The sequence below is a fragment of the Schistocerca cancellata genome, chromosome 6, assembly GCF_023864275.1.
Source record: "Schistocerca cancellata isolate TAMUIC-IGC-003103 chromosome 6, iqSchCanc2.1, whole genome shotgun sequence".
Classification (NCBI taxonomy): Eukaryota; Metazoa; Arthropoda; class Insecta; order Orthoptera; family Acrididae; genus Schistocerca; species Schistocerca cancellata.
In genome coordinates, this window is record NC_064631.1 from 482,984,078 (window position 1) to 482,996,782 (window position 12,705).

Sequence of the window (12,705 nt, forward strand, 5' to 3'; positions counted from 1 at the left end):
ACAGGTTAAGGTATATGTTAAAGCAAGAAAGCAGCTATTGGAAATTGATTTTATTTGTTATGTTAAGAAATAAGTATCGTTTAACTGCTATATTCTATTTGGGATTTGGGTTGGTTTCCAATTGCTGCTTGTGACATGCCAGCAAAGCACCAAGTTCCTTCCCCCCCCCCACCCCCCCCCCCCCCCCCTCCTTTTTTTTCCATGCATGTTTTTGTAATTAAGATGTGTAATCTTGTGTTTCAGTAACTGTAAAGTTTAGATTTGAGCACTTCATAGCACAGTTGTCATTTCTTTTGAGTTGACAACTACACAGCTCAGTAGGCATCAACCTCTGTTGATGACACTTCAGGAATGTAGCAAGGCTTTCGTAGGGAGTGAAGATTAGATAAAATTTACTATTTGCATTGCGTCTTCACTCTCTTTTAGTTACTAGGCCGTTCGTGTGCCAAGGTGGTGTGAAATTTCAGCATGCATGTGTCTTTTCTCCAGTCATCTGGTTTGGTTTTCCTCTTTTAACTTGTTTTGGATGGATATCATCTTCACTTTTGTTTATCCAGTAATCTACATCACTGGAAAACAGCTCGACAAGGGTTATGGACCATTCAGTTCTATATTTGAGACTATGGAGCTAGAGACGCAGATTTCTGTCCTTTGATGTCGAGGACAAAGATGTGGGTGGTGAAGTGTGCAGAAGAGGTGGAGGGGAGACATTCATTATTGGCCCCTTCAACTGCCACTTTTACTGCTCCACAGTGTAGTTGTTTACCTGTCGTGGAATTGTTGGTCTCATTTGTGCTATTTTGGCGAGTTTACGAGTTATATCTAAAATTAAAATACATACATTAAATTATTACATTTTATTGGAACTTAAGTTGTGGCTTCCTCTATGGGTGTTAGTGACAGTCAGCAGCCTATAAAAAATTCACCCATGCAGCAAGAATTGCTTCGAATTTTCTACTAATCTCCACAATATAGTAAAACCTGTGTAGAATACAACCAATACAATCAGTAAAGACTACACAAAAAGAGAGGAAAGCGCTGGTTGCTGTTTGAGTTCTTTCTAACCAGGATTATTACCAAATTATCCATCTCTTACATTGTTTTTCATGGGCTAAAAGTACAATGAGTGATCTTTATTGCCAGTGTAGTATTTCCCACTTAATACATGAGCAAATACCAGTGCAGCAAAGTGGTAAAATGCTTCCTGAAGTAAAAAGTATATAAAAGAGATTGTGGAGTGGTATATCCTGTAGTGACTTAGCCACCTAAATCAGAAAGCATCTTTAAATGCCACCTTTCTGTAGTGAAGTTTGTTTTTTGCAGCTTAACTGTTCACTGCAGAAATGATTTATAAGACTGACTGTGTTATAACATGTGTATTGTTGTCTAGGATATTCCTGCATCTAACAACTTTTTTTTTTTTCCAATTCATTTTGATGTAGTGGAGCGCTACGACCCTAGGCAGAACAAGTGGTCGCCTGTGTCCCCCATGTCAACACGACGCAAGCACTTGGGCTGTGCCGTGTTTAACAATCTCATATATGCTGTTGGGGGCAGAGACGACTGCATGGAGCTGTCCAGCGCCGAGCGGTATAATCCACACTCAAACACATGGAGCCCAATTGTTGCTATGACATCGCGAAGAAGTGGGGTAAGGAAACTGTGCTAAAATTAATACTGAATTGTTTCAACCAATGAGTATGAAAGGTAAATTTTGTTTCTCCACTCTCACCTCTTCCCTCCTTCCTTTGTTTAAGTGATTTGCTTTCATCCCATGATGATAGGAGCAACTCAGTTGTTACTGCTGCACACTTGCCAGAAGGAAACAGCAGCATTTTTTCAGTGAACAAAAAAACAGAGAACTTAACTGTAAATGATGAGCACATACTTGGCTGCTGTTCGAAAAATTGTGCATTGAAGGCTTTTGTCTTGGCAAACACAAATTCTCTGCAAGAATTAACTGTGATTGTTACTAAAATAAATGGAAATGAGGATGCATTGTTTTTGTAATGAGGCCTCAAGATTGTTATTTTGTTCCAGTCATCCTGATTGGGGTTTGCATGGTTTTCTAAAACCATTTCAGTTAAATTTCAAGTTGGCTTATTACCATTAGACGTGGTCATCAACTTCATTACTTTGCTATTACAGCAAAGCTTGCTCAAAATCGAATCACATGGGGTCAAAATAAATTTTGCGAATTGGACAAGTTTCCAGATTATACAAAACTCGCAAGGCTACATACAGTTTCTCAGATGTCATACACAAAAATATGAATTTGTATTTTTCCATTTATTTACATACCTTCACTCCTGCATTCAATATTATCTATCTGATTGTACCTATTTAAGTTGGCATAATTGTAAGTCCTGGCAGCCTTCAGCTGAATTGGCAACATTCACTATTGTGAAATTTATTGTATAACTGAAATTTAACACATTACTTTTAGCACTCATGTGGATGACCTCACACTTTTAATTATTTATGGTCAACTGCGACACTTTGCACCATACAGATGTCTTGTCTAAATTATTTTTTGATTGGTTTTATCTTCTGATGACTTTATTAGACATAAATGACAGCCTCATCTGCAGTTAGTCTAAAAGGGCTGTCCAGATTGTCACCTACATCATTTATGTAACATCATTTTGTTCCTTTTCTTCTTCCTGATTACTTTGTGTGTTACAGATTTCTATTGAATCTGTTGCTGAAGTAAAAGTAGAATGAGTGAGTTGATAGAAAGTCATCATTTTGAATGTAATCATTTGCATTACATGAAATGTTTCGGATTTTAATTAATTCAGCAATTGCAGCTGCATTTTCTTGAGCTTTGATGGCCACAAAAGTCTTGATCTTGACCTCCAAACTCCATTTTGTTGAAGCCCTTGTAATAGTTGTGGCCTTTATTTCCCTTATGACTAAGGAATCCAATTTACTGCATCCAGGACTGAAACTGACCATGCAAAGGCAAATATACTTTCGGCTTCTTCAACACTAAGAACAAGAAACTGCGTTAATAAACACCTTTAATGGGACTTGAATGTGTAAATAACCCCCATTTCATGGGTTGTGTGAAATTGTTTTGAACCTGGTAGAAACCAAGCTAATGTCACGTGTGATAACTTGACATTGGTGTGAGGGCAGGCTGCATTGTCTAGGAAAAGGGGAACTTGGTGATTTCCTTTTTTCATTTTGGTATTGAAAAAGCTCAGCCGTTCTTCCGTGAGGTTATTCACCATCCATGCCTTTTTATTGCTTCGCAATGTAACTGGAAGCTTACTGACATAAATGTCTTTGAAATAACATGGTTTTGCCGCCTTTCCAGTCACCAGTGGTTTCTCGATTTCACCTTACACGTTTCCACACAGCAGTGCACTAAGTGTGGACATTTTTCTGCTGGTCCACTTTTCAACTTGAATTGCTAGAGATTTTGAAGTCAGTGCACGATCAGTGAATGATAAAACAGTTCCATTTCCTCAGCAATGAACACATTTTTTGGCTCATAATTTGTAGCTAAGTTATACAGAATGTCTTCCATTTTGTTGCTACACTTTTCTGAACATCCTTACCTTCCCCCCCCCCTCTCCCCCTTTCCCCCCCCCCCCCCCCCCCCACTTCATTAAATGTCCAACCAACCGGTGGTTGCCTTAAACTCTGTATCTCTGTATTTTCAAACTCTTTAATGACTTTGAGCCTCACTTTGCAACATGGGTCCAGACAAAGATAAGTTTTTGCCTTGCACTTATGAACCATTTCCTACACTATCTTGTTAATTTCATCATCTTCTTTGCCTTTCTTTTCATTTGCCTGTTCTCTTTCATTCATTCATCCCCTGTCTCATTATTGTTTCTTAAAGTATCATAAATTTTTTACTTTCCACATTTGAAATATACTTTATCTCACGCACAGAGGGTTTGTTTTTCACACTTGTCGATTATCTTAATCTTTTCGTTAAGTGTTAGCGAACCACACTGCAAGTGCTACTAGTCAACGGAAACTGGCGGAAAGTAATGCAGGTAGTACATTTCTTTGGAATGCTTGACCTTGCCAGGCGAAACCATTGTTTAACAGAACACCATCCACTTCTTCCACTGTGCAGATTCAAAGTTAATAATTGTGCCCAAAACATTTTTATGTATTATGAAGCCAGTTCCAACGTGCAATGTATTTTTCATAATTTCTTTTTCTTTGGATACCTGAAATCTCCAGAATCAAAATTGATTTCATCCATGAATCTTGTTTCTTGTAGTGCCGTTATGAAGGTGTCTGTAAGATGTTTTTGTTTTCCAGCTTTTAGAAGAGAATTTGTGTTGAAAGTAGCTACATAACTTGATTTCTTTGGATTTTACATGAGGCTCCAAGACACTCCGACTTCTCTCTGTGTAATGCTGCAGCCTGCCCAGATTTCAGTTGTCTGTCTGGGCACTGGTGTAGCGGATTGTCCACTTGTGGTGATCTGTTTCGCATCTCAGTGTTCCATGATTGATAATATTAATTATGTGGTGATTCTTATTGTTAGAGCCACTGCTTTACAACCATGGATGTTAGTCCTGGGAGTTTTTCTCAGTCACCACGAACCTGAGGAACAGACACTGACCAAAGGCTACCCAATCTGCAGGCAGCTGCCTTTGGATTTTGATTTCTTTGTTGGTCCACTAGTGGTATTTTATGTTTACCTGTAGAGCCTTCCCTTATCTGCTACCTGGGGACACGTCCAGTAGGGGAACAGGATCCCCCTAAGGTGTGGTTGTTGTTCTTGTTATAATAATAATAATAATAATAATAATAAATAATAATAATTATTATTATTATTATTACTACTACTACTACTACTACTACTACTACTACTACCGTTACTACGAGCACCACCACCACAGTCACCAGATGAAAATGACTGACTGTGCTTGGTTTTATGCCATTTGTTTTCTGAATTGGGAATGAAAAGTTCAGCTAGTCATCACATTTGTGGTGCCTTTAACTTATTCAAACTATTTCTTGTAAACTTCATTTGAAGTTTTGCTTTTGAGTGCAAAGACAAATAAGTTTTGTGGTTGTTCAACATATGAACATGCTATGCACAGTTGCCCACATAAGAGGCACAGTTTTATTACATTTGCTCCACAGCATAATAATACTTGCCTTGGTAGTCTTACTGTACACTAATCATACTAAAAATTAGAATCTTTTAAAGCTGAATAGTAAGTTAGCTGAAATAAGTGGAATTTGTGGTAGGAATGCTGAATTGGCTTTTTTTTAATTATTCCACTTCTATGATATTGTGTAGAAGGTCTTTTGGACTGATATAGGAGGGTGAGTCAAATGAAAACCTTAAATTTGTAATGACAAATTTTGCGCCGTTATCCTGTAATTTGGTAAACATGCTACAAACAGTGTGCAGAATGGCCTGTAGGTGGCGGCATAGTGCAGATGCACACATACCATCGCAGTATCAGTGTAAAGATGGCCGCCCCACTTGCGACTTGCACCAGGGAGGAACAGTGTTCTGTTATTCGGTTTTTGCCTAGTGAAGGTGTGAAACCTATTGAAATTCATCAAAGAATGAAGATTCAGTACAGTGACGCATGTTTTTCACAGTAGCAAGTCTATGAATGGAGTAGGAAGTTCGCAAATGATGTGACTTCAGTGGAAGATGCTCCTCGTCCAGGTTAGGCACAAGAAGTTGTGACTCCACAGAACATTGCAGCAGTTGAAGCTATAGTGAAGGAAAACTGCCGAGTGACACTGAATGACATGAAATGAGAGAACGACGTGTTGATGCTTGTGAAGAACTTCTACAGTGCTTTGAACGAGAAGGTGTGGGCTTCCTTGCAAGAATCGTTCCTGGGGACAAAACGTGGATTCACTTCCACCAACTGGAAACAAAGAGAGCGAGCAAGGAATGGCACCATTCCTCATCACCAGAACCAAAGAAGTTTCGAACAGAACCATCAGCAGGGAAGGTTATGCTGACTCTCTTTTGGGACGAAAAAGGCGTCATTTTGGAGCGTTACATGCCTAGAGAGACCACTGTCACCAGTGCATCATACACAGATCTCCTAAAAAATCATCTGCAGCCTGCAATCAAATCAAAGCGACGTGGATTGCTGTCAACAGGTGTACTTTTGAAACATGACAATGCAAGGCCCCACACTGCCTGTACAACAGTTGCAACAATCACAGACCTGAATTTTGAGTGTCTTCCTCATCCACCATACTCACCAGACCTTGTCCCAAATGATTTCCATATGTTTGGACGACTCAAAGACGCAATGTGCGGAAAGAAGCTCTGTTCTGATGAAGAGGTATGCCACGCGGTGCACGAGTGGTTGCGCGGACAACCAAAAGAATTTTTTCTAGAGGAATTTATGCACTTTGTAAGGGAAGGAGGGCTTGCATTGAGCTTGGGGGAGACTATGTTGAAAAGTGATACAGCTTTGTACCACTCCTGCACAATAAATAATATTTTAATAAGGTTTTCATTTGACTCACGCTCGTACCAGAGCATTGAGCAGATCTAGGCATTGTGGTGGAAAGTTTATGGTTTTGTCTTGGTTCATAATTGTATTAGTGGATTTAAATATGTTTTCTTCCCTCAGTATCACATCCTGTTAACTGACTTGTTTGTTGAATTATGCCCATTTTTATAGCTAATATTGTTTCCTTACATAACCATTATGTAGTTTCTCTCTATAAGCAGCTACACTTTTTCAATGAGTTGTTCCTCTGTCTTTACTATGTTGCACAACTCATCAGTTAAGATGATTTTGTCAGAGTGCACATCAGTGCAATAAGTGCCATTTCCAAGTTGCATTCAGAACCATTAGATAAAATTTGAGAATGTTTTAGGACTATCTTGAACTTTTTCCCTAGAAAAATACATTAATGCAAAAGAAGCATACGATGCTCTGTTGACCTCCTCTGTGTGATGGCGACCACTTCACACTCATATCTCCGCCACAACGGCCACCAACACACAACCACCATGGTACACAACAGGGGAACCGAGGAATATATATGGTTCATTGTATTTAATTATCTTTTAACTTAATACAGTGACATGTTCCACAACCATGTGACAATTTTGCAATGGTTCTGTTAAATAAAAGATAAAAATAAACAAATTAAGTTTATATTTTATAGTTCGTGACACATGCAAGAATTTGTACATTTTTAGGTTGGATTAGCTGTCGTAAATGGACAGCTGTATGCTGTGGGAGGTTTTGATGGAACTGCATATTTAAAGACAATAGAGGTATATGACACAGAGCAGAACCAGTGGAGGTTATGTGGTGCAATGAACTATCGTCGTCTTGGTGGTGGAGTTGGAGTCATGCGTGCTCCACAGACAGAGAACTATTTCTGGTAGTATTTATTTTATAATACCATTTTTCAAACTGAATTAAGTATATTAACTATAACTTGAAACCACCATAGAAATTATCTTGTTACTGACATTTTCTTGCTTTCAGTAAAAGGAAGATACCTGGATAGAATTGGTCATCAAGATTCCTGCAGTCACTGCTGTATGCTATTAACTCATCTGCTAAATATTTTGGAAGACCAAGGAACACACGTGTCAAATAACTGTGTGTATTCTGAACATCCATTTTTGTAACTTCAGGTACATAGGACAACTAATGTATCATACTAATGTATGATTGTGGAGCAGTGCTTTTATATTGTTGTATTTGCTTAGGTAAGTTTTCTAATAGCAATTTGATATCAGTATTATTTTTCAGTGTATTTATTTTGCAATAACATGGAATTATATGTAATTGTTGAATGTTTATACGACTGTCACCTTCGGTGTCAGCTTTTATGTTTTTTGATAATTGTTGCCTAAGCTTTGAAGAATGAGAATTGTGACGTGTAAATACATGTGAGATGAGATGTTTCTAAAATTAAACATTTCCATTGTCATTAAGGCGTTAGATTGTGCCAGTTTTTGTTAGTCACAATACTATCTTAAAATCCATAATTATTATACAATTTTTCATGTAGCATTGTTGTGTTTTCCAGGATGCCGCTGTGGCCATTTATTTGATTTATTGGGTTATTTAGATCCTTCCTATCAGTACAAACAGTAAATACATAGTTATTATCATATTGCAGCATCACAACAATTACTACTGATGCAGGACACACCAAAGTTTTTACTGACATTTAGTTTTATATGTAAATGTAAGAAACCATGTAAGGCTGACAAAATGTGTTAGATATCTTTAGCCACAGTCTCTTTTGTGATTGTGGTGTGTGAAAAATTGACAATGATGAATGTATTTTAAGGGAGGGTGGAAACTTGATTCAGCAATAAGTTAAGATTTTGATTTTCTGTAACAAGAAACTTTCTGTAACCTGTCCCTTTATTTAGTTTAATTTGAAACTTGAATCTTCGTACATTTAGAGGTGATGTAGCATTTGTTAAATGACTGGCACAGAAAGAGGCAGAGGTCATGCAACAGGAAAAAGTATAAAAATCATTTTAGGAGCTCTCTACTGGTGGTTCACAAGTGTATGTCATATTCTTTCCAGTTGTTTGACAGAGCAGATGAAGAATTGATTGATTAAATGGAGTCAGATATGTTCAGTATACACTTTCTGTCCGATGGGGTGTTACAGTATATTAATGCAGCAGTCTCTCCCACATCTTGATTACAAAATGTAATAATTTCCAGTACACTTCTTAATTCATGCCTCCTGCTCCTTATGTTTCCTTTATGCATCTTAGGATGTCCACAAACCTCATCAAATCACAGCAGTTTCCAGTGATAACAGCTGTGGAACCTATAGTTTGCATGTAACCTCACAGCCACTTCCTCTGGTTCGCCCCCACTCTTTGCAGAACCATTATCTTTTACACATTGCTGCCATTGTGATAGCAAGATTTCTATGCTGGAAAGAACATACACGAGGATGAAATAAGTGAGAACAGAAAACTGTTACTTGCGGATTTGTGTTCTATTCCATCCGTTAAAATTCAGTAAATGACATTAGAAGCCTGGTGTGAAAAGCTAGTCATCCTCACATAAAATAAATCACACAGTACAGCACAGGTTTATTAATAGCTCCCCACCCCCCCTCCAGTGTGCGTGCGCACACACACACACACACACACACACACACACACACACACACAGAGAGAGAGAGAGAGAGAGAGAGAGAGAGAGAGAGAGAGAGAGAAATAATGGATGAAGGTGAAACCCTCTGACATAGAGTATGAAATGTGCAGGAGTGACACAGTTATTAACTGCATAGTGAGAAGAGGCTCAAAAAGCCTGAGAAGTAACTGAGGAAATAAAATATTTGATACATATCTTGATAATTGAGTTAAGTGATTTAGACGTGTGCTTGAAAGATACATGTGATGCAAATAACAATAGTCTTTATCAGTGAATTCAGGCCTGTGCAGACGACGTTTTTTTTGTGTGTTTGTTTTTTATCCATGTTGCTAAATTTGACCTCAAAAAATATTGACTGATTGTATCTTCATTGGTGGCTTATAGCCTTTAATAGTCACAATTTTATTGCCTATGTAGTTTACTGCCAGGTGTGTCTGGATACACATCTTAAGGAGATATTTATGTGAAAATTCGTGGTATTCATTATTCATGTTGGTTGTCATACCTTGCAAAAGACAATTTTTCGAATAATATATGTTGTTTAAAAAGAGCTAAATGTACTTTTGTATGTCTATGATTGGGAAACGAAAGACCGCCAGGCAAAATTTAGAAAGGAAAAAGTCATTCATCGTCATAACATTGAAATGCTGTGTTCATTCTGATCTTTGATTGGTAATATGAATTACAGATGTTTGTATTTTTAAGTTTCTGGATAGTGTGTATTTGATTTTAAAAAATATTCAATTTAACAAACTTCTTTCTTCTAAACTTAAGGTGATTAGCATTGCAGACGTGTGATTTTAATCACTAAAATACCTGTGACGACTTGTAAAAGTCAACATGTTACTCCACAAATGCACACTCTCAAGAAAAACATGTTACTTTCCTGGCCAGTGTTTAGAATTTGAAGAGGACTGTAGCTCCAAGTGTTGAGAAAGTAAAATGGACATTTACCGTATTTTAAAAAGTTCCAAATAGAGGTTGCCCATGATTGTGTGTATGCTTTGAATAGGGATGCTACGGAGGAGGATGTAGAGGTAGGATGGTAATCCAAAAATAAAAGAAGCAGTAGAAGTAAAGAGTGATTTCCTTAGAAATATGCCACACAAAAAACAGCCGAAAGCAATGAATTACACAGAAGACCATCAGACGAGACTGACAAATTATTGAGAAATATTTACGGGGAAGCTGAGATACATACATCTCTGAAATTAAAACAGACATATATGGATGCAATAATACAGCTTACAAAGTATTGAAACATCTTAACAGTAAGTTAAGAGATAGAGAAACAATCCAAATAATACAAAAAGAACAGTGTTTGGCATGTTGTGAGGGAATGTGTACAGCTATGAAATATGAAGAAGTAGTAGTATGAGCTTTAAAACAGATAAAAAACATAAAAAGGAACAAGTGGTGATGATAGTAATAGAACTGTACAAAATATTTATGATATTTATAAACCTATACTGGAGAAACAAATACCTTTCACTTCAGTGGAAGCACGCTGTGGTACTCTCTATCTTCAAGAAAGGAGTCCAGTTAAATTGTGAAAACTGGTGAGTAATAAGCTTACTGAACCAACTGGTTATACTACATAATCATTACAAGAGAAATGAGTAAATTTTCTGAAATTATCTTGAAAGCAGAGCAATCAGGATTCAGATGAAGAATGAGCTATATTGGTAACATAATTAACTTGAAGCAAATTATTGGACCCCATAAGGAGTACATTATCTTCATTAATTTCATTTGAGCTTTTGCTTTTTTTTTTTAAAGAGGTAAGTTCTTCCAGATACGTAGCTGTGATTTCCCTAACATTTAATAGACACCATAAAATACATGTATGAAGAGTGAAATATGTATTGCCAGCAAAAGTAATCAAAACTGAAAGATCATCAATGTAGATTTAAGATAATGGTGCAGGTTATAACACATGCTTTTGAATATCTACATCATTAAAATCCTTTTGGAATAGATAAATGAGCATCCAATTTACTCTTTTAAAACTAAAAATCCTGACTATATTCTGACGAAGTTATTTGTAAATGACCAGGTAATTATTGCTAACAGTGACAGTTTACAAAGAGCAACTTACCAGCTACAAAGACTCTGTTTCATAGAGCTTCCAGATTGCTGATAAAAGAGAAGTCATAGCATTTTACAGGAAAACAAAACTAGGTCCAAAATTGTAATAGATAGATAGTTTAGCAAACAACAAATTTTAAGTACTTGTTGTACAGAACATCACATGAAAATGAAATTGATATTTAACATATGATTGAAAAATTTAACCTAATGACTGTACTGTTAGACAAATCTTATGAAGAAAAGTAAGGAGAAACACACATCTGAAATTTTACAAAACACGTGTCACTCCCAGATGTAATATATGAAATTGAAACCTGGATAACAACTAAAAAAGAACACACTAGAAAATCCAGGTGTATAAATGAGCTTTCTCAGGCATCTAGCAGCATATGCAAGACAAGATTGAAAGCAGAGTACAGAAGTAGAAAACACTACGATTGGTATCTCTAAATGAAAAAAGTTCAAGAATATTTAAGGGAATAGAGAGAACACATTAGTAGAATTAAAGATAACTAATACTGTACAAATACAAACCTATAGGACAAAGATTCATTCGGAGACCCTAAACCAGATTTAAAGACTTGGACTAACCTCTATAAGCAGGTGTAACTGGCAAAGCCTAATAAGGATAATGATCATGATCATGATGAACAACCTAATTGCTATCAATCAGACTTCTGACTCTTGTGTATAGTTGAGGTTGTAAAAGTGTAGCCAGTGTGCTGACAATCAATCCAGAGTTAAGGGTGTGAATTCTGGTTTTCACCATACTTTAACTGGCAAGAAGAGAGGCATCAGCAAATAATTCCAGGTGTTGTACTAACCCTGGATTAAATTCTCAAAGTCACCACATCCCTTTGTCACAAAGAAAATCTCACTGGCCTTCATAGTGAAGTTCTCTTGTATTTTAATCAATAAGACAGACATAAACATAAATCTTTTCTTATCAGAATCACCTACAGCTATTCTAAAGCATTTACAAGCACAACACACCAATTTTGCTTCACAGATGAAATGCACTAGTGAATATAAAGATAGAAAACCTTTAAAATTGGTGGATGAACCTATTCCTATCTATTTCCCAGTCAACTATGCTAAGCACTGCACTGCATAATTTGTCAATCTACTACTATTGTGATAATCTGATGTTCCTATCATTTTGTCCCAGTGAATAAATATATATGGTAAAACCATGATGGACCATAATTCCTTCCATGACACATTTAATGAATATAATGCATTAATTCCTAACATACGTTGCATGCAACCAGAAACTAAAAGCAATATGGAACATTTCTTAAAATTAAGCTTTACATGTAATCTCTAAAGAAAATAACATTGCATTATCATCAGTAAAACAGTTTAATCCTGCCAGTTTATGAACAGTGCAGAAAAAATAATATTCTGCCATAAAGAATGGAAAATTGGATGATAACCACCTAAATAGTGGTTCCATATAAGTCCTCACCAGTGAGTCACACATTTTACTAGCCCAGTA

General features: G+C 36.7%; 1 protein-coding gene across 2 annotated transcripts in view; it reads left to right on the top strand.

The window, feature by feature from the left end:
* Positions 1-9,177, top strand: part of LOC126088574 (kelch-like protein diablo) — a 74,489-nt gene extending 65,312 nt beyond the window's left edge. The window contains exons 10-13 of one of the 2 annotated variants that reach the window (XR_007519970.1): positions 1,443-1,651; positions 7,172-7,359; positions 7,467-7,693; positions 8,017-9,177. Coding sequence is in view for 1 of the 2 variants with exons in the window: in XM_049906768.1 (XP_049762725.1) it covers positions 1,443-1,651; positions 7,172-7,359; positions 7,467-7,488 (419 nt within the window). In the remaining variant the exon portion in view is untranslated. Of the gene's footprint in view, positions 1-1,442; positions 1,652-7,171; positions 7,360-7,466; positions 7,931-8,016 lie in introns of those variants that run through there. The other variant, XM_049906768.1, reaches the window with a different exon arrangement.
* Positions 9,178-12,705: the final 3,528 nt, after the last annotated feature.